Source organism: Panthera onca, chromosome D1 (assembly GCF_046562875.1).
Source record: "Panthera onca isolate mPanOnc1 chromosome D1, mPanOnc1 haplotype 2, whole genome shotgun sequence".
Classification (NCBI taxonomy): domain Eukaryota; kingdom Metazoa; phylum Chordata; class Mammalia; order Carnivora; family Felidae; genus Panthera; species Panthera onca.
The window spans coordinates 99390453-99412017 of NC_138348.1; the positions used below are offsets into that span (position 1 = coordinate 99390453).

Below are 21565 nucleotides of genomic sequence, written 5' to 3' on the forward strand. Positions count from 1 at the left end.
TGACCTTGGCGATGATTCTGGTCGGGCTTTGCTTGGCTGGTCCCTCCAGCTGGCTGTTCCAGGGGACAGGCTCTTTACCTCTACCCATGCACATTCCATATTGTTGATCTTGAACTATCCTGAGCATGGATGGATTACCCAAGCGTTCCTGACTTTAGAAGAGTTTCTGCTGGGCATAAGGCCAGGCTGGGAATGAATTGGGGGTCGTGTGTGTGTGTGTTTGGACTCAACAGAGTAGAGTCTACTATGACTCTGTACTTTTTTTTTTTCTCATACCTGAAACCCTTTTATCAGCAGATCTCATCAGCTCTATGTTCAGAATACATCCTGAACTCAATTGCCTGTCACCACAGCCATCTGTGCAATCCGGGACCAGGCCACCGTTGCCTCTCACCTGCATCACTACAGTACCTTCCTCACCGCTCTTCCTCCTTCCGCCCTTGCTTGTCCTTGATCTGCCCTCTTGAGTGGTCCTTTCGGCACAAATTGAGATTCCAGACAAGATAGAGACTTGGGGACCCTGTACCTTTGGACCTCAAATGGCTGCAACACTGGAAAGAGTTTATGATATGGTGGTTTTCAGAGGTAGGACAACAGGGATTGGAAGACGGTGATTCCCGAGAGGGACAAACAGGCGAGGTGGCCCTACTACTTATTGGCCAAGCTTACAGCCTGGAGAGGATTTCCAGGCTGCAGTGCAGGGAGGGGAATTTCGGCCAAGCCCGGTGTTTCTCTGAGTTGATGAGAGGCGCTGAGAAACTGGAAGGTGAAGGCAATTAGGATTCACAGGGCCGGGTACCTGCCCACGGTCCTCTTGAGTCCTCAGCTGATACTCATGGTGGGGTGTGGGAGCAGACCCCGTGAAGCCAGGGCAAAAACCACCAGAAAGGCAGGGGGGTGAGGACCCTGGGGCTGATGGGGCAGCCTTTCATCTTGGGGTGATCTCGCCCCACTACTGTGGCAGTACCTTTCAATACCCTTCCCATCTCCCATGAATTACAAAGTTTTCCCATGCCAGTTGGTGGCAATGTTTCTATTCTGGGCCGGTGTGAGCTCCAGATCATTCTCGCCACCCCTCTCCGGTGGGTCTTTCTCAGTCCCGGGTGATATCCTCACACACGCGGCCCCCATTAGAAGCCAAAGACCCCCAGGGGATCCTCTGTGGGTCTCCAGAATTCTCGCCGTGAAGCTCTCTCTGCTCCAGGACTTTCCGAGGTGAGCCCTACCTGCTTCCTACCCCCATCTCCTTGACTCCTGGAGGTTGCCAGGCTGTGCCCGGGCCCCCCTCCTGTACCGTAGGGTGCACCTCTCTCAGGGCTCACTGTCCTGTGTTGCCTCGTGTCCCACGTCGGAAAGCCGTTCTGTGTATCACTTCCCCAGCTTTTGAGTCGTTTCAGAGGGGAGAGTGAATTTACTCCCCGTCTTTGTCAGAAGAAATTTGTGAAAGGTTATGGGCGTGTAAAAACCTGTACGCAAATGTTTGTAGGAGCTTTATTTGTGATCGCCCAAAATGGGAACAACGCCAATGTTCCTCAGCTGGTGAACGGGTGGACAAACCATCGTACGTCCATATGTGGCGTGCTCGTCAGCAATAAAAAGTTCCGTGTGCCAGTGTGGGTGAATCTCTAATGCGTTATGCTAAGTGAAAGACTTCAGCCTCAAGAAAGCGCCTACTATATTGTTCCAGTTCTATGCCATCCTGGGAGAAGCAAAACTGTAGGGACAGAAACAGATTAGGTGGGTGTGGGGAAGGCTGTAAATTGGGGGGTGATGGGGCTATGATCGCTTGTTTGTACACAGTTGTCAAAATTGGCAGGCCTCTAGACTAACAAGGATGAATTTTATCGTACGTAAAGGACGTCTTAAAAAAAAATCACAAAAAATTAGATCTCTTTTGCTCAGAACTTTCAGGTATATTTTACCCCTCACAACTGCCTAGAAGGCTTTATTGTTCTGCCCCTGTTGCCTCTTTGATATCTTTTTCCAATACTCTCCTTCTGCTGACTCATAGCCTCATCGTTCTCGTTGCTGTGCCTCAAACATCAGGTCCTCTTGTCTCAGGGCCTTTGCACATGCTGTGCCTCTGCTGGAATGCTCTTCCCCCGCATACCCACAGGAGTCATTCTCTTGTTTCAATCAGGTCTCTGCTCAAATGTCCTCTCCTTAGAGATTTCTCTGGCCATCATATCTACAATCATACCTCCCACCAGCTCAGACACTTGCTACTTAACCCGTTTGATTTTACTTCAAAGCATTTATCTCTAGGAGGCCTATGTTTGTTTACTTGTTTATTATGTATCTTCTCTAACTAGGATGTGAATTCCATGGGAGCAAGAGCTATGTCTATTCTCTGGGGGAAATCTAGATTCCTCCCCCTGCCCTTTCCTTGAAGGGATGGGATCTAGAGAGAGGCCTGGGGTCTCTAACGACGTGTCTCGTCTGCTCAGAGGGAAGGCAGCCCTTTGAGGCCAGAATGGACTGTGAGGTCCGTTGTTCGAGCCCTTGACATTGCAAGGCAGAGCATCTGGACATGGCTTTCAGGTGGGCCATGGGAGGGGCAGGGGTCCTGGGCCCTGGCTTCTTTTTTTTTTTTTTTTTTTTTTTTTTTTTCAACGTTTTTTATTTATTTTTGGGACAGAGAGAGACAGAGCATGAACGGGGGAGGGTCAGAGAGAGAGGGAGACACAGAATCGGAAACAGGCTCCAGGCTCCGAGCCATCAGCCCAGAGCCTGACGCGGGGCTCGAACTCACGGACCGCGAGATCGTGACCTGGCTGAAGTCGGACGCTTAACCGACTGCGCCACCCAGGCGCCCCGGGCCCTGGCTTCTTAAAGTACGGTCTGGGGACCCGCAGCATGAGCATCACCAGTCCGCTTGTTAGAAAGGATTTCAGGTCCCACCTCAAATCTACTGAAGCAGAATTTGCTTCGTAACAAGTTTCCCAGGTGACTTTTGAGAAGTCCTAGTTAAAACTAGTTAAAACTACAGGTGTGGGTCCCTGGCCCAAACCTGTCTCTCGCCCTGGGCACTGCCTTTCCAGAGGCTTAGAAAAGCAGGGGGTGGGGCGCCTGGGTGGCTCGGTCGGTTAAGCGTCCGACTTCGGCTCAGGTCATGATCTCGCGGTTCGTGAGTTCGAGCCCCGCGTCGGGCTCTGTGCTGACAGCTCAGAGCCTGGAGCCTGTTTCAGATTCTGTGTCTCCCTCTCTCTTTGCCCCTCCCCTGTTCATGCTCTGTCTCTCTCTGTCTCAAAAATAAATAAACGTTAAAAAAAAAATTAAAAAAAAAGCGGGGGGTTTGTCCTGCCCAGTGTTCTCTTCTCCTTTGGCCCTAAACGGGAAGAGCGGAGGCCTCTGGGAGCAAGCTGGAGAGACCGCGACCCTGTGTGGTAATGACGAAGGCAAATATGGATCGAATCCCTAGGGTCCCAAGTGCCCTTCCTACAGCATATTGAAGTGTCCTTGTATTCCTGGAAGGCAAGTATAATTATCCCCATTTTACCCGTGATAGAAGCCAAGCACTGCGACGTTAAAAAGAAAAACAAAAACAAAAACAAAAAAACGCCCTTCCCGAAGATGTAACTCTTGTGTAGCAGAACTGGAATTTAAAGCCAGTGCATTTTGTAGAACAAGCAGACAGCCATTTACAGAAATCTGTAAGTAATAACGACATGATCGTCACTGACCTACACTGAGCCCCTGCTGGACCAGGGGCTTCTCTGAGTACCTTACACGGATCTGGTTATTTAACTCTGATGGCGAAACCCTACGAGGGAAGCACCAGTGTTATTGGCCCCATTTTACAGACGAGGAAATGGAAACCCAGAGAGGCTCCGTGTTTGTACAGAGTCTGGAAAGATACGCATCCGACTGAGGTCAGTGGCTGCCTCTGAGGAGGGAGGTCGGGGATTGAAGGGGGAGCTTTTTCTCTTTACTTGAACCCTTCAGCCTTATTTAGAACTGGGTAATCCATTCACAATACGCACACACGCACGGAGTTTTGGGTGGAGGCGTGCCTGCCTCTAAAGCCCAGATTCTTTTCGCTGCGAAGCCATCTTAGAGCTCTTTTCACCTTCCCGTTCTGTCCTCTCTCGCCCTGTCCTCGGAGCACAGGGCTTCTCCCTTCCCTGCTTTTGTTCCTGCTGTTCCCCGTAACTGGAATCGCCTTATTCGGCCATTAGCTCTACTTCAGATGCTGCCTTCTGGGGCATTTACACACACCTGGATTACAGAGCTCGCCACATCAGGTCTCCCCTTAGCTCCCCCACCGCACTGATGGGCTGCACCCCCCTCTCCCTGTCAGGGTCACACTCGGGCCTCTGTCACGCTCTCTCTGATAGCTGGCTTTCAGGTGAATTATGGGTTTTAGCCTAGGTTTCTTAGAAAACTTGTCTAAATTAAATGTACAACTTAACGCTTTAGCGTGGGGTTCCGTCCCGGGGAGGCAGGAGTTAGAGGGAAAGGGCTGGGAGGCAGGGACGGAGACAAAGCAAACACAAGGTGAGGTGTTCCTGAGCTGACCACAGCTCCATAAGCTGACTCACAGGACCGTCCCTGGGGAGCTAGGCTTCTCTGAATAGTTCCATCCTGGGAAGGAGGAGGAGTAATTTATCTGCTGGCTCCATCCTGTCTCATCTTCCATTATTCAACATTTGTCCTGTAGATGATAATTTCCGTGTTTCGTTACTCAGCCTTTCTGGGCAGGCCTGGGGAAGCCAGTGGGGACACAGTCTGCTGGCTCTGGGTGCTAAAGCTGCCCGTGGCTCCCACCATGGTGGGCGCCATGAAGACCGACCAAGCCAAAGCCCGGCCCTGGCCCCAGTGAGGGGGTGGGGAGACTGGTGCAGTGTTAGAAATGATGGCAGTTCCCAGGTATCTAGAACCATGGACACGAAAGAGCTGGGTCCACGCGAGGCAGGAAGGTGGGGCCTAGAGGTGGGAGCGTGGGGGACGCAGGCAAGGCTGGGTGGGGATTGGTGGCACAAAACAGGGTGTGGGGTGCCCATACTACTTCTGAAATGTGTTGAGACTTTGTGGCCTGGGACATAGTTAACTTTGCGCAAATGCGCTTGAGAAGGATGTTTATTTTCTAAGGGTTGAGTGGTAGGTTCTACACTAGTCTGTGAAGCCTGCTAATCGGATTATTTCATCTTCTATACTAATACTGTGCCTGCCTGACCCATCAATAATTGAGAGAAGTATACTGCAGGCGTCCTCTGTGATGGTGCATTTATCGACCTTTCTTTGGAGTTGTATCACTTTTGGGGCTATTTTTGTTCTGTTTATATAAGTAAAAAAAAATCTATTTGCTGAGAAACATTTCAAATGTACAGAAAAGTAGAATCGTAAGTATCTCTTCGATTTCACTCGATGACGTTTTGTCATAACTGTGTCAACTGTTACTTTTCCCCCAAAGTAAATGACAACTTCACGTTATTTTATCCTAAATACTTCTGCATGTGTGTCTACACATGAAGAATGTTTTTATAAAGTATAATGTCATTGTCACACATAACGAACAATCCCTTCCTGTCCTCTAATCCCCGGATCCTATTCACGTTGCCCCAATTACCCCTTTGCACAAATGTCCTTTGCTGCTGGTTGTCAGGCCTCTTAAGAGCCTTTCGTGACATTGTCTTATTGAAGAGATTGGGCCACCTGTGTGGTAGAATGTCCTTCCTTCTGGGTTTGTCTTCGAGCTTGCAAGTGGTATCATTTGTTCTTCCAACTTTTATATTTCCTAGAAGCTGGAAATTAGATGTAAAGGTGTAGGTTAAGCATTTTTGATAAGGTGCCTTTAGGTGATGTCACCTGCATAATTCATACTCCTATTGGGAGGTGCATAATATCTGGTTATTCCGCTGGGTGGTGTGATGGCAGCCTGATTCCTTGATTTTAAAAAAATTTTTTGTTCATTTATTTTTGAGAGAGAGAGAATGTGAACGGGGGGAGGGACAGAGAGTGAGGGAGATACAGAATCCAAAGCAGACTCTAGGCTCTGAGCTGTCAGCACAGAGCCTGACGTGGGGCTTGAACCCCTGGACTGCGAGATCATGACCTGATCCCAAGTCGGATGTTTAACCGACTGAGCCACCCGGGAGCCCCTCCTTAATTTTTAAAGTTAGGTTTTCCTCTTGAGATCAACAAGGCATCTGTGGGGTGACACTTGGGTGTTAAGCAAATATCCAGGTCTCCATAAACCTTTCATTTAATGGGTTTCGCCTCCACTGAGGATTCTTGCCTGAGTCCATTATTTCATTAGAAGTTGCAAATTTTCTATCATTCACTTATATTGATAAGCTACATTTTTCTGTAAAGAGCTTCCCCTCGCCACCTTGAGCCACCATGTTACCTGAAGGTAGATTTCTTCTTTCTAAAGTACATACTTGAATTTACCCAAAGGATGCAAAAACACGAATTCAAAGGGATACATGCATCCCAATGTTGATAGCAATGTTGTTTACAATAGCCAAATTATGGCGACAGCCCATGGCTCCATCTACTGATGAATGGGTAAAGAAGATGTGGTGTGTGTGTGTGTGTGTGTGTGTGTGTATACACGATAGGATATTATTCAGCCATCAAAACGAGTGAAACCTTGTTATTTGCAATGATGTGGAGCTAGAGAGTATTATGCTAAGGGAAATAAATTACAGAAAGACAAATATGATTTCACTTCTAATGTGGGAGACAAAATTTTTTTAAGAGCGCGAGCACGAGCAGGAGGGGGCGGTGGGAGAGAGAGGGGATCTTAAGCAGGCTTAAGCGGGCACAGAGGCTGATATGGGGCTGACCGTGGGATCCTGACCTGAGCCGAAATGAAAATGAATGCTCACCCACCCAGGCGCCCCTCGTATGTACTAAGAAACAAAACAAATGAGCGGGGCGGGGGGAGAGGGAGAGACAAACCAAGAAACAGTCTCTTAGCCATATAGAACAAAACTGATGGTTACCAGAGCGGGGCGGGGGGGGGGGGGTGGTGCTGGGTGCAGCAGGTGGTGGGGGTTAAGGAGGGCACTTGCGATGAGCGCCAGGTGTGGTATGGACGTGTTGGATCGCTACATTGTACACCTGAAACTAATATACACGGGATGTTAACTACCTGGAATTTAAATCAAACCTTAAAGTACATACTTGAGATTTTCCTTCAGAGAAGACCTGGGGGGGGGGGGGGTGGGCAAACTCGCGGTTGTCATTTTCCTGAACATGTCTTTATTCTTGAAGGATAGTTTTGTGGGGTTCACAATTCTTGATGGACCTCTACTGTCTTGGCACACCGAAGACAGAATCTTCTCTTACGGCCGTGGGGGAAGTCTGCTGGCAGTCTAACTGGCGTCTTTCTGGTGCTGTAGACAGTCTGGCTCGTTTCCCTGGCTGCTCTAAAGAGTTTCTGTTCATCTTTGGTGTTTTGAAGCTTCACTACCCTCCCTAGGTGAGGGTTATATTGGCATGTTTCTACCTTGTATGTGCAAACGCTTTGTAGATTCATACCTTTTATTGGGTTCTGGACAGTCTCTGCTGTTATCTCTTTAGATATTATTTCTCTTTAATACTTCCACTCTCTGCCTCTGAGGGTTTAGCTGGATACGTTAGACCTTATTATTCTAGCCTCCACTGTCCATAGCCTTGTTTTTGTATACGTGTATATTTTATCTCCTTATCTCTTTCTGCAGCAACCTTAGTGACGTCTTCAATTTACCTTCCAGTTTATTACTCCTCTCTTGGTCTCCATCTTAAACGCTATTTACCCCAAACATTCTGTTTTTCATTTTAATGATTATAGTTCTTATTTCTAAGGGCTCCATTTAGTTCTTCTTCAAATCTGCTTGTCACATTTGCTTGATTATGGAAATACCTACTTTTTTTTTTTTTTTTTAACAGGAAGTGAAGTGTTGGTGAGGATGTGGAGAAATTGGAACCTTGTGCACGGTGGGTGGGAACGTAAAATGGTGTGATCCTTAGGGAAAGCAATGAATAATGAAAAACCGATACCATATGATCCAGCAATTCTGCTTCTGGGTATACACCCAAAGAATCAAAAGCAGGGTCTTGAGACATTTATGCACCCATGTTTACCCCAGCTTATTTGCAATCGCCAAGAGGTAGATGCAACCCAGCTGTTCGTCAATAAATGAATGGAGAAACAAAATGTGGTATAAATAATGGCATATTATTCACCCTTAAAAAGGAAGGAAAATCTGGGGCACCTGGGTGGCTCAGTCGGTTGAGCGTCTGACTTCGGCTCAGGTCACGATCTTGCGGCTCATGGGTTCGAGCCCCGCATCGGGCTCTGTGATGACAGCTCAAGAGCCTGGAGCCTGCTTCAGATGATTTGTCTCCTCCTCTCTCTGCCTCTCCCCTGCTCATGCTCTATCTCTCTCTGTCTCTCAATAAACATTAAAAAAAATTTTTTTAAATAAAAAAACTTGTTTAAAAAAAGAAGGAAAATCTGATACATGGCTATAACCATGGGTAAACCTCAAAGACCGTGTGCTAGCTGAAATGAGCCAGGCTCAAAAAGACAAATACTATATGATTCCACTTACATGAGGGACCTAGAGTCGCCAAATTTATAGAGACAGAAGGTAGGAGGGTGGCTTCCGGTATCTGGGGGGAGGAAAAGATCGGGAGTTATTGTTGAAGGGGATATGGAGTTCTGGAAGGGAAAAACAGTCCTGGAGATGGACGGGATTGATGGCCACACAACAGTGCGAATGGACTTAAAATCATTGAACCATATCCTTAAAACGTGGTTAAGATAGTAGATTTTAAGTGTGTTTTAAAAGTGTTTAAAAAATATTTTAAAATGTGGAAAAGTGCCCATTTTTAATGAAAGATTTATAAGCTCTTGTATTAGAAGCCCTACAGTGTGACGGTTCATAGCACCCCGGAGTCTGAATGCTCTTATTCAACTTACCCGTGTGTAACCTCACGCGAGGTACCAGCCTCATTGCGTCTTAGTTTTCTTACCCGTAAAAAGAGGATACGGATGGCACCTCTCTCATAGGTTTGGGTGAGTGTTAAATGACTCGGGATGCAGTGAGGTGCTTAGAATAGTGTCTGGCATATAGAAATATCCTACGGTATCCGTTCTTGATGATGATTATTTTTTTAAGTTTATTTATTTATTGTGGGGAGAGAGAGAGTGTGCGCAAGCAAGTAGGAGAGGGGCAGAGAGAGAGAGAGAGGGAGAGAGAGAGAGAGAGAGAGAGAGAGAATCTCAAGCAGGCTCCACATGGAGCCCGATATGGGGCTCGAACTCCCGGACTGTGAGATCGTGACCTGAGCTGAAGTCGGATGCTCCACTGCCTGAGCCACCCAGGTACCCTATAGGTTTTTTATTATAATCCGGTAATGCGAACATGTAAAGTGCTTGGTTTTCTGACGATTTGCTGTTTTTGATGATTCCCACCGTGGGGTTAAAAAAAATTTTTTTTTAATGTGTATTTTTGAGACAGACAGAGCACGAGTCCGGGAGGTGCTCTGAGCTGTCAGCACAGAGCCCGATGCAGGGCTCGACCTTGAGGAACGGTGAGCTCTTGACCTAGGCTGCAGACCGATTGAGCCGCCCGGGCGTCCCTCATGGGGTTTTCTTTTTGATAAATCTTGGCTGATCTTTGATTGTGAGCACTGGCTCTGGGGTTTGAGTTCTCGTCGCAAGCAACCACGCCCTGGGCTCTCCAGGCAGGACTCAGAGGTGCAGTACCTCTTTGCAGCCACTGGGGGAGCCATGATTGACTTCAGCCTTGAATGTCTAAATTACCTCCCTCCCAAATCCTAGGTGTTATCTCTGGCCCATGGCTGGGTAGGGCAGGCAGGAGAAACGGGAGGGGGGCAGTGGGAGACGGCCTTGTGTGGGAAGGAGCCGTGCTCACCCTGGCTTCCCCAGTCCGCAAGTTCACTGTTGCCCTCACTCAGCAGCTCCAGTCTTGGGTCTCCTTTCTCCTTCTTTGAGAATCACTGGGCTCCCCAAGACCTTTCCCTGCCCAGCAAGGATGATGCAGTAGGGGTGCAGTAGTCCTCGCTCAGTTCTTACCACGCAGCCCAGTCAGCCTGTGTCAAAGGCTTCGCAGGCCTTTTGAATAGCAGCAGCCACGGGGCTAACAATGACAACAGTGACGTTAGTTGTGTCAACAGCAGGACAGTGCAAGGGTTTCTTGCTCTGAGTGTGCTTGGGGAGGGGTGGAGGAGGGGAGGGCTGGCTCAGACCTCTCCTCCTTCCGCTCCAGCCCTTGGTGATCTGGGCTCTCACCAGAGAGCCTACTTCTGTTCAGTAGAGGAGGAGAATTTCTTGGCTTAGCAATGCCTTCTGAGACCTCGGCGGGAAGGCTGGCCTGTTCAGTCTTTCTCCTTGGGATGCCCGGAGCCCCAGGGGTGGCCGGGCTGGGGCTGCTGACTTTCTTCTGGGGGCCTGTGGCCTGTGAGGTCTTTGACAGGAATGGAGGCCCTTTGCTGTACCAAGAAATGCTGAAGCTGTGGGCAGAGAGGTGCGCCCGAGGGGGCTCTTGCTCCGTCTGACTTCTGGGGGATCCCCAGGGAGGCAGGACAGGGGGGAAGGAGCTCCCAGCAGTACGGAGGGGCGGAAGCATCATAGTGTAGACTACAACAAAACACCAACAGAGAGGCAGGTGATTTGAAACTGGACAAGGTGGTGACGTGTGCAAAAATAGCCTGCCTTTTCTGAAGCGCTTTGCTCCTCTCTCTATCTTTGAGGAAAGTTTCTTAAGCCTTTGCACCCTCCTCAACAGAATCTGTTCTCTGGAAACGCGCTGAGAGTCGCATTCTGCCAGGGAATAGAGAGTGATAAAGCTGGGTGTGTTCCGTACCCTAGGCGGTTTGCATTGAAGGGGAATCTCTGATCCTAGGGACTTTGAATTCTTCATGGTGGAATCTCAGGCTGTCACTGGTAGGGAAAATTACTTAGGATGCAAGGTGTTATCTCAGAGCCATTTGAACCAAACCTGACGATGGTTTGATACCTTGAGGGTAGAGGAAGGGAAGGAGGACACAACAGGGAGGCTCACCTTCCGGACGCTGTAGATCCAGTCGAGATAGCTTGTGACCTTGGTGTATACTCCCGGGGTACTTGGACCCCCACAGCCATGGCCCCAGCTCACGATGCCCACCACTTGCCACAGGTCAGAGTGATACATCAGGGGCCCACCGCTGTCACCCTGTGAGACACCAGAACAGGGGCTGCTGGAGGGGGCAGGCAGGGGTGGGGTGGAAGGGTGGGCTTCTCTTTCCCGCTCCCCACCCCCACCCCCCGGCCTTGACCCATCTATTCTCTGCTTCCCAGTGCTCGGTGCTGTTCTGCCCTCACTGACTTTGCTCATGCTATTCCTGCAGCCTGGAATGGCCTTCCAGTTGGGGCAAAAGGGTCTGTTTGTGGTCCAGTAAGTTGTTGGCTGCTGTTAGCCTTCTCGCAGGCATTCACAACACATACTAGCAAACTGAAGGCTCTAATGGGTTCTGCGGTGAGAAGCCTGATTATCTTTGTTTAACCTAGCATTTCCCAAATTTATTTAGCTGCTCTTGGGGTGCCTGCTGTGTGCCACCTACTGTCCTAGACAACTGGGGTTCGATCAATGAAAAGAACAAAGATCCCTGTCCTTGGGGAGCTTAGAGTCAAGTGGAGAAGAGAGAGAGAGAAAACACAACAAAACAGATTATGAACATGGCAGATAGTGAAAAGTGTGCTTATTTGGGTGTCTGTCCCAGCTCTTAGAGCCCCCGAGACTTCCTCCCCCCAATAACACCGTAGCCTGACTGCTCCTTCCCCCACCACTGTGAGCTCCCTGAGGGAAGAAGACACTGTCCCCCAAACCTATTTACCTGGCATTCAAGAGATGACCAAGAGATCCCTCTTGAGTGGAGGAATTGAATGACTGAGAATGGGGGCGGGAATAGGGCGAGGGGCTTTAATGCAAATGGATCGGGAGATCCTCTGGGAACATGTATTCAGGGACCCATCAGTGGGGTCGGTGGGGGGAGTTGCGCCAGGGCTTATCCAGCATCAGATGGTTTTCTCTAGTGTAGTTCGGCATCTTGACGGTTCTAGAGAACATAGACCCGGTGTTCCTGCCCTCGAGTGACGGGAAGTAAGAGCAGGTGAGGCGGGTAACGCCATCTTGGTATGCGAAATACATGTTTGAAATCTTTCTGCTTGTTTCCATCCTTCCATCCTTCCATCCTTCCATCCTTCCATCCTTGCCTTCTCTCTGTCCCCCTTCCTCGCACATTGAGTGCCCACCGCACGCAAGGCCTCAGGCGGGGCAGTCCGCCTCTGGACTTTGTCTCTCCAAGACTAACATCCCATCCAAGGAACTCCCTCGGGATCCCACCTGGCAGGTGTCCACGCCGCCCTCCAGGATGCCCGCGCACAGCATCTTCTCGGTCACCTCCCCCTGGTAGGCGTCCTCTGCGTTGCACCGAGCGTGGTCGATTAGCTGCACTGAGGCCTGCAGCAACGTGTCAGACATCTTTCCTAGGAAGTTGAAAACACACTCACGTTCCCATTTTTGCCTTCTACCCCCAGCCCGGGACAATTCTCTGGGTTGCCTGGCACCTTGGTGCTTGGACTTCCAGGATGATTTTTCTGAAGCACGGCGCTCCTTCCCATCACTTCCAAGAGCTGCTCCCTCAGCCCTGTGGTCCCGAGCCCAGGACTCACCTCCATCCTGCTCCGTAAAGCCCCATCCAATGACCCAGAGTGGGGTGGCTGGAGGGAGCTCCTCATCAAAGAAGGGCAGGCAGATGGGCCTGACTGTGCCTGCCAGGAGCAGAGAGAAAGAGGGGGAGAGCCTGGTGGCTAAGCCCTCTGAAACGGTTGACAGCAGGGTTTCTAGGACATATGTTCCAGAGGACGTTAACAAAAATGGCACGAGGAAAAAAGTTCTGTGGTCAAATAAGTTGAGGAGATAGGGGTTAGACATAATAAAGCAAATTAAATATTAAAAAAACACCTATCTTTAATACACTAGTATGGCCCAAGAAGAGAGCTCTGCTATAAAAATGTTTCCCAAACTTACTTGGGGAATAGAGCCCTCTTTTCTCCCGAGGGACGAGTGTCCTGTGGGAATGACATTTAGAAGTGCTGATATAAATACTATGCAAGCATGAGTCATCTACCAAGCTGTTCAAAGATTCCACGGGCTGCCCTAAAGGTAATGAGCTCCCCACCCCTGGGGGAGACCAGATGGGCACAACCCCTTGGCAGAGATATCGTGCGGGCTCTTGGCATTGGTTGGGGTGGCGGATGGACTAGACGATCTTTTAGGTCCCTCACGACTCCAAGATCGGATGAATCTACGGTTCCCACTTGAGGTGCTGCACATGGAGAAAACAGACCCCAAAAGAACCCAGCAGGAGCTGATGGCTTGAGGGGGCCTCAGGGCATCACTGACGTTAGGCTGGTATATTCACGGGAAACAAATGCGCAGCTGAGGGCTTGAGAGGACAAGTGAGGTGCCGAGGCCACTTGGTGAACGAGTGGCAGAATGGGAGAATAACCTGCCCTACGGGGGTCTGTTCCCAGATGCCGCCTCTCACCGGAGAACGTGAGCGGGGATTGCAGCTTCACGAGGGCAATGTCCTTCTCTTTGGGGTACGTGGTGTTGAGCTCAATGACGAAGATGTCGGCCACAGGCAGGGATGGGAAGTTGCCCAGTTTGTCCGAGCCAGCCCTCACCTTCCAGTTGGGTACATCGAGATGCTTCCTAGGGGCAGAGACGGCAGGGTTCAGGCCTGCGCTGTGCAGCCTCTGCCAAAAGCTGGGTCCTCAGGGCCCTGGAGACTGGGGTGCCGCATGTCCCTGCTTTAGGAGACAATGATGGTGGGGGCAGGGGTGGCAGAGAAGGAGCGGGTCTGAGGAATCGCCTACCAAAGGCCCAATTCTAAAAGGGGATTTGATCCTTTCCCCTGGTGAAATCTCTCCAAGGAAGCTTCTAACTGGAGGCCTGGGGAAGAACTGCTCCCTGTGCCTGAGCTCTGGGGTCCTGGCACTCTCTCCCACGATGCTTTCTACGGTCTGTGTTACTCACGTGGTACTTGTCAGTTGCGTTACGTACTTGGCTTTCTTCCTCCTGACTCCAGAAACTCCTGCCTGCTGAGTGTGTGGGGGCGGGGCGGGGGGGGGGGGGATTGCAAGAAAGAACTTGGAGTTCATCAGATCCCAGAAAAGGTTAAGAATCACTGGCCTACCCTGTGAGTTCCTCTAAGGCACTGATGGGATCTAACACACATGGGCACATAATACAGTACTCATCATTTGACGTTGAGTGGAAGGAAGGAAGGAAAGGAAGGAAGTGAAGAGGGCCTGGGAGTAGTCCTTCCCCAGAGGTGTGGGCAGGGCTCTGCTAACCTGTAAGGGAAGGTGAGGGCATCGAAACACAGGCTGGGAGACAGGGGACCCGGGCACTCCGGCCCCTCCAAGGCTTTGATCCCCCAAGGCCTCCTTGCAGTGTGGGCCTCACCTGAAGCAGTGGGCTGCGGTGAGGATCCAGTGGGGGTCCAGGATGCTCCCTCCACAGATGTGTTGTTTGTCGTACTGGATGCTGACCTGCCAAGGCCAAGAATCCACGGAGGCCGCCTCCCCGCCCACCACCCGAGGGGACTTCAGGCTCTCCCCGCAGGCTGGAGGCAGGAGGAAGGAGGGAGAGATCAGAAGTCAGGCTCTGGAGGGGATGGCCTCCCCTTGGAGCCCAGAGTCTGTCCCCTTAGAACAGGGCCCTGATGACGGGGGCCTGGAGGGGTGGGGAGGACCAGGCCAATTGGCTTCCCCCCCCCCCCCCCAATCTCCCCCCTCCTTTGTTCAGCTTTGGGTGTGTTGAAGAGTTTCTATCGTGGGAATCGTGTGCTGGGAATTCACGACCTTCAAACCAAACAGGGATGCAGAATTAGGAAAGTCCTGCCCAGGTGGAGTGTCCCCAGCCGTTGCTGCTGAGTGTAGGCAAACAGATGCCCACGAACCGTCCTGGGAGAGTGGGAAGGAAGTTCTACACACTGGATCTTCCAATCTTAAACTCCCCGCTCCCGAAGTCCCTTCCCCCCCCGCCCCCCACGCTGTGTGAGTCTCCCAGTTTGACACCTTTCTTTCCCACGCTACCGTCCTTGGCTTTTCCATCGTGCCCCTCAAGCTCTTGTAAAAGCCTCCATTCCCACCTCCCTGACCTGCTCTCCGCCTCTCCAGTCCTGGAGGTCACTGCCACAGCCGTGCTTCTCAGAGGAAAAGAAAAAGCCTGCTATACTTTCGGGGCCTGGGCTAGCCAGGGGCTTTTTGGACACCTCTTATTCCAAACTCTGCTTTCTCTCTGAGTCACCTCACCTCCTCAGAGCCCCGAGGTATCTCTCTTTTGAGGGTAGAGTTTAAAGTCCCTCCTCTGGCAGCTGCCTGCTGTCCTTCTATCAGGTTTCTGTCTAGCCGAATTGATCTGCTTATAGCTCCCTAGAGAGTCATTCTGTTTTTGCTCAAGGAAGCCCCTGTCCCTGAGATGCTGTCCTCTTTGCTGTTTATCTAAACCATTGATTCATTCGGCAAATTTGTATTGAGTGCCTACTGTGTTCAAGGATGCAGGGAAGAGAGCAGAGGACCAGACAGACCAACAGATGTGGTCTCTCCCTTCCGGGAGCCTACAGCTCAAGGTTCGGCCTGGGCACCACCTCCAGGCCACCCAACCCCTGGGCATTTTTCTTGGCTTGGAATTTCCGCAGCCTGTCTTGGGTGTCGGCCAGATGTTCGTTTTGGCTGTGCCTCAGTCTTCCCAGTGAGACTCAAGGGAGGGTCTGTGACTTAAACCTCTTTGTGACTTCAGTGCCATTCAGCGCAGACATCAGATGACGTGACGGTTCGGTCATTGGCTAGCCACCACGCGTCAGCCCACCCACGCCAGGGATCGTGGGTGTCACATAACGACAAAAAGTCTTAACACCCAGTGGGGAAGCATGTATACTGCCCGACTGCAAAAGCAGGGATGATGACCTCGTTCTACTCAGCCCGTCCAGTTTCTGGCCATCCTTCCAGGCTCTGTTCGGGTCTACCATGAGGCTGATTGGGTGAGCTGGACCACAGCACTTGTTGTCTCTTCTGATCTCCTCTATAAGAGCAGGGAGTCTCCCAGGATCCCCTTGGGCCGTTGGACGAAAGGCCTTCTTGGGAAGTGGGACCTCACAGAGGTCAAGTGCGTTACTCAAGGTCACGCTGGAAGCCAGTGGGTCTCCTGGCCTCCGCGAAGCTCTCTCTGTGGCATGTCGGCTGTGACCACTACTCAGCTGGGGGCCACACGTGTAGCCTTGCCTCTCGCTCTCTGCTCAGACATAAGCTCCTGAGGAGAGTGGCCAATTCTTTCACTTGTCAGGTATTTTCTATTGCTCAGCAGCATCTGACTGTGCTAGACACAGTCTAAGTGTTCAGTGTATTTTTGCTAAACTGGATGTGGATAATTTGATCTTGGATAACGGGGCAGACTGTGACCCGGTGACTGGGGAGGGAGCATGGGGCGGCCCCGTTCCGTCCTTTCCAGTTTTCTGTTCCCTGCTGGCTCTCTGCTTAGGTTGTAGGGATGTGTGTGGATGGTGTGGAAGAGTTCTTAATGTCACCCACTTGAAGGAGCGTTGAACTACAAGCCCAAGGGCCGAAGAAGGAAGTTTGGGACGAAACGGAGAGAAACTTAGTCTGGGAGATCTAAGAGTGAGGCTGAATGTCTCCCTGCTCATTGCTGGCCCAGGGCCCAAACCCTCAGAGATGGGGCATACTCACCGAGACAGTGCAAGGAGACCAGGGAGCCTGAGAGACAGGGCCTGGAAGGGACAGACGGGGCCTTGTGCTTTCTGTCGCTCCCTTGGATGGGAGGCGGGGACTCGGGTCCCCTGGCACTGTTGACCCCAGCCCCCTCCCGACACTTGGGAAATCTGGAACCCACATACTGGGGGACTGCATACAGATGGCTTGACCACTTAGTACAGTTCTGCCTGTGTCCGAGCCCATCCTGAGCTCTCGGCAGCCTGGAGTGGAAGAGGAGAGCCTGGGACAGTGCCTGTTGGACTGTGGGCTTTCCAAATGGACCAAAAAAAGGGGGGGGGGATTTCAATGGAATTAGAGGCAAAGGATCACTCTGCTATCATCTTGGTCCTTTTTAAGATTCACTTTGATGAATAAGCAGCCCTCAGCAGCATCCTCGAACGCTAAGAAGCTCGCGTCCTCTCTGAGGCTCTCTGCTGCATTGTGACCATTTTTATCTAGCTGCTGGGCTCTAATGCAGGGCAGTGAGGCATAGGAACAGGCTGCTGCTGAAGGCCATGCAGTCTTTTCTCTGGAGAGCTGGGAGTATGGAGAGGTCTTCCCCTGGCCTGGGTGAGTGGCTGGGAAGGACAAAGTGGCCTTTGGAGTCTTGCCTATTGGGTTTAATCGGGAATATAAAGCAGTAGGAAAAATGTTGGTTTTAGCCACCGACATGTGGACTGCACACTTTGTCCTGCTCTCTATTATGTATATAAAAAAGGGAGTCAACCCAGAAAACCTCTCAGAAATCTGGTAATCTGATTCCCTAGCCCTTTTTGTCTAACCATCTGCATGGCCTGGAGTTCATCCTGTTGTCTGGCTTACATCCCCCTTTGCTGCACCTGCTCAGGGGAGTCTGGCTGCCTCCCTGATGGCAACCTCTGTTACCAGAGCCTCTTGTGGGCCAGAAGGCGTTTTCTCACTTACCCACTTAGGTTTCGCACCTGAAGCTCCTGGCTGTTCTCTGTGATTCCAACAACATCCAGATCTTGGTCTGGGCCAATCCTCACAGCTTTGAAGGTGGGTTTGCTGTTCATGTCGGGAGGGAGGGAGAGAGATGTGAGGTGGGGTGGGAGATTAGAAGGTGCTGGGAGCGGCCCCCACTCCCAGGAGACGGGGGTGGTAAAGAACACGTCCCAGGACACTGCTCTGGGCACAGTGTGGATGTGGTCTTGCTTCTCCAGTAGCAAGGCAAGTGGGGGAGAGGCAGAAGGAGAGGGGGAGAGAGAGAGAGAGAGAGAGAGACAATATGCATATCCCAAGCAGGTTCTGCACTGTCAGGGCAGAGCCTGATGCGGGGCTTAAAACTCACGAACCGTGAGATCATGACCTAAGCCGAAATCAAGAGTTGGATGTGCTTAACTGACTGAGCCACCCAGGCGCCCTGGTGCTGGGTTTAAGAGCCCTGGAGATGGAGGTTCTTGTCCTGGCTCTGTGACTAGCTTGATGGGTAACCTTGACAGGTCACACACACCCTTCTCCGGGTTTCCTTAAGCCTCAGTTTCTCCCTCTGTAAAATGATAGGTGGACCTGATGATCTCCAGAGCCCCTCCCACTTTGAACCATCTAGGGTCTTATGGTCCTGAGCCGAGAAGGGCTTCCTGTCTAGGCGGAGGAAGGAAAGTAGAGAGATCTAGACCCAGAAGGAGGGACGGGGGTGGAAATGGACAGTCTCAGGACAGTTGACCTCTGTTCACCGCTTACATTCTAATGAATAACCGACCAGCTTTGATTTTGTAGAACTCAAGAGCCGGCTGGTTTGGTGCATTAGTGAACTCTGGAAGGACAGAAACTCCAGGAACCTATTACCTTCAGGAGCCCCGGAGACACCTTGGTTGCATAACCCAGCCGCAGCAGCCTGCAGGGCCGGGCGCTCCTGCTGCTGACGCCGCAGTGGGCTGGGCTGCAGGGGGGAGGAGGGGCTGGCTGCTGGGGAGGCTGGGCTGGGTGGCTGCTGGAGGAGCCCAGGGAAGAGCAGGGGCAGGGCGTGCCTTTCCAGCTCGCCTCAGAACTGAAGGAGGCAGAGGTGTCCTGTCCGGGGTTGTGCACTGTGGCCAGCGGGGAGCAGCAAAAACCTGGTAACCAGGAAGCAGAGGGGGCGAAACGATCTGATGGATCAGTGACGCTGCCTGGAGCATTTATTGTAAGAAGGACCTTGAGGCTGCTTTAAGGGTCGACAGGAGAGGGCTCTGTGTTTGATTGATGATGTCTGCCTGGCATTTCTCATTTTTGCCTCCACTCTGGGTGCAGTTTCTTAGAATCCTTGGGGCTTGCCAGGGAGCGGGTGCCCCACTCTGCAGCCGAGTAAACGGGTTCTTTTTCCTCCTCTCTGGTTAGGCTCTCTGGTCAGTGGCCTCCCCTCTCCTCCCTTTACAGGTAAAACCTTGGGAGAGGAGAGAATGACCCAAGCTAGAAACAGAGATGCTGCTGGAACTCGGGATGCCCAGGAGTTCAGGAGTCTTGGGCACAAATTCCAGGCCTCTCCTACCCAAGCAAGTTCCTGATTTTCGCCAAACCTATTTCTAAAATAGATACAATGAAAACGACCTTTTTGCTTTTGCCAGGATCAAACGAATATAAACTCATCATGCAGATACCCTTGTTATGATTACATAACTCTTCATCCACCGAAGGTTTGAAATTGCTTTTGAAATTTGCTGAGAGAGCTGGGGTTGCTGATGGGGCTCAATGAAATCAGGATCATTTAAACGAGATTTTAATTGATGGGACATTGAATAAGTAAATTATATTCTGGGACAGGGTGGCCTCCTGCAGAGCCAAGAAGGAGCGAAGCTGGCAAGGAGCCGGAACTGTGTGTTGGGGGTCATGGTGAGGCTTACTTTCTCTCGCTGCACCTCCCAGGCATCCTATGAGGTTTCTCCAATTGACTCTTGGGGAAACTGAGGCTTATGAGATTGAACTTCATGTTGTTGTATGTGAAAGTGCTCAGATTCAAGACTGGTTCTGTCTGACTCCAGTATCTATATTTTTGGGAAAGGAGGAGGCAGGGAGGAGGTCCTAAGGGTGAGGGGACAGCCTCTGGAGGCTTGGGCTGGGTACCTGTCATAGCCCATCTGCCCACAGGCTATCTTGGCCAGAGCTTCTGTGAAGTTGTCGAAACAGGCAGAGACCCAGCTTCTTGTGGCCGGGTCTAGCACCTGCAGAGTGGATCGGTCCCTGGAGAGGCGGACTGAGAAGGCAAGAAATTGGGTCAGCTGCATGTGGCAGGGGCCCGTCTGGCCCATCTCCCTCAGCATTCATCATGAGACCAGCACACGCTCCCTACACCCAGACCCTGGAGCATCATAGAACACCGACCCTTTCAGCCCCAAGGGAACTTCTTCCATTTGGCTTTGCCCAATTGAGCCTCGTTTTGATGGTAGCTAGGGTGACCCGATGTCCTGGGAACAACCTCCATGTTGACCTATTGTCCTGGGACAATTGCTAATAACTTTTCCTTTTGCTCTTATAGGTATCAGTTTTGGTGATAGGTTGTGGCTCTCCTCATGGTTACACACAGCTTGCCCAGCCTAGGGAACTTCTCGGTGAGGAACCTAGCTCCTTTTTCCACGTGAGGTCAGAGGGAGGGGTTGAGAGGGAAGTACTATTGTCAGTAGAATGGCAGGTGCCCATATGCATTTGACTTCTGATTTAAAAAAAAAAATAAAAAAGGATATATGCAAGAAGTCCCTTCGTCCTGCCCCTCAAAAGCCCCAACACCCATCTCCTGGGCTATCCTTTCTCTCCAGAGCCCAAGTACTAGATGGATGATGCCGGGCTGGCCCCATCCAAGAAAGAATAGGAGTTTTTGTATGAAACCTCCCCTATTCCTTTGAAGGACCTCAGTCCTTGTTGCATAGCGTCCTTGTTGCTCAGTCTCGTTGTATAGCATGTTACAGTGAGCACTTACCTAACGGATAGAGGAATCAATAGCTAGTCAATGGCTATGGCTATTGACCTTACTTTCCTAGTCCCCTTTCTGGTCTCCTGTAGAGAGGAGGAAACTCCCCAGGGTCATCCAATCCAGCCCCCTGCCTCAGTTCCACCCCGGTGCAGCAGAATGGGACAGACTGTGTTACAATTTCCTGTCCCCTCTGGTTCCCCCACTTGTTATCAGATATTCACTGAGTATTTGCTGCATGGTAAGTACTAGGATCTAGTTGGCAAGACCTGGTCCTGTCCTTGAGAACCTTACAATAAGGATGGGAACTGACCAGTTGGCAGATGCTAGGCTGTGGACCAAGGGGACCTGAGCTTCTTTCCTGCTGTGCCCGCGCCCCTGGACTCACCTGTCACCGGGGACCCATCGGGGAAGTTCTTGACACAGAGCTGCTCATCCTCCCCTGAGGCACAGTCCTGCTGGCCGTCACACACCTGCTTCCTCGGGATGAAGTGGAGAGGCTGCCCACACAGGAAGTAGTATTTGTCCAGAATCACCTTGACTGGAAGGTAGGGGCAGGGAGGGGGCTGTGAGGGCTGACAGTCAAGCAGGCAGCCGGGGGGGGGGGGCGGGAGAGGCTGTGTGTCCCCTAAAAATATGCTGGGCTCTAAGGCGGATGAGGGTTCCAGACCCAGTTACTCCACTTGGTAGTCCGTGTACTTGGTCCTGAGCCTTAGTTTCTTTAGATGTCAAGTAACATCTGTCCTGTACCTGCGAGATGGGTGAGGAGTTCAGCGAGAGGATGTGTGGGAGAAATTTAGAAACAGCCCCCACTGGCCTCCTGCTCTCCGGTGCTGGTAACGAAAAGACAGCACTGGGCCTGCCCCCTCCTGTGTGACCTTAGACCCATC

General features: G+C 51.2%; 1 protein-coding gene across 3 annotated transcripts in view; it reads right to left on the reverse strand.

The window, feature by feature from the left end:
• Positions 1 to 493: 493 nt before the first annotated feature.
• Positions 494 to 21565, reverse strand: part of TMPRSS4 (transmembrane serine protease 4) — a 42208-nt gene continuing 21136 nt past the window's right edge. Inside the window, exons 4-13 of one of the 3 annotated variants that reach the window (XM_078432799.2) lie at positions 21064 to 21216; positions 19835 to 19964; positions 17702 to 17803; positions 16754 to 16794; positions 14472 to 14631; positions 13549 to 13715; positions 12671 to 12769; positions 12342 to 12484; positions 11022 to 11171; positions 494 to 1714 (exon numbers count right to left, since the gene is read on the reverse strand). In XM_078432799.2, the coding sequence (XP_078288925.1) occupies positions 1634 to 1714; positions 11022 to 11171; positions 12342 to 12484; positions 12671 to 12769; positions 13549 to 13715; positions 14472 to 14631; positions 16754 to 16794; positions 17702 to 17803; positions 19835 to 19964; positions 21064 to 21216 (1226 nt within the window). In that variant the 3' untranslated portion in view covers positions 494 to 1633. Of the gene's footprint in view, positions 1715 to 7534; positions 10598 to 11021; positions 11172 to 11213; positions 11619 to 12341; positions 12485 to 12670; positions 12770 to 13548; positions 13716 to 14471; positions 14632 to 16753; positions 16795 to 17701; positions 17804 to 19834; positions 19965 to 21063; positions 21217 to 21565 lie in introns of those variants that run through there. The other 2 variants (XM_060604866.3, XM_060604867.3) reach the window with 2 other exon arrangements.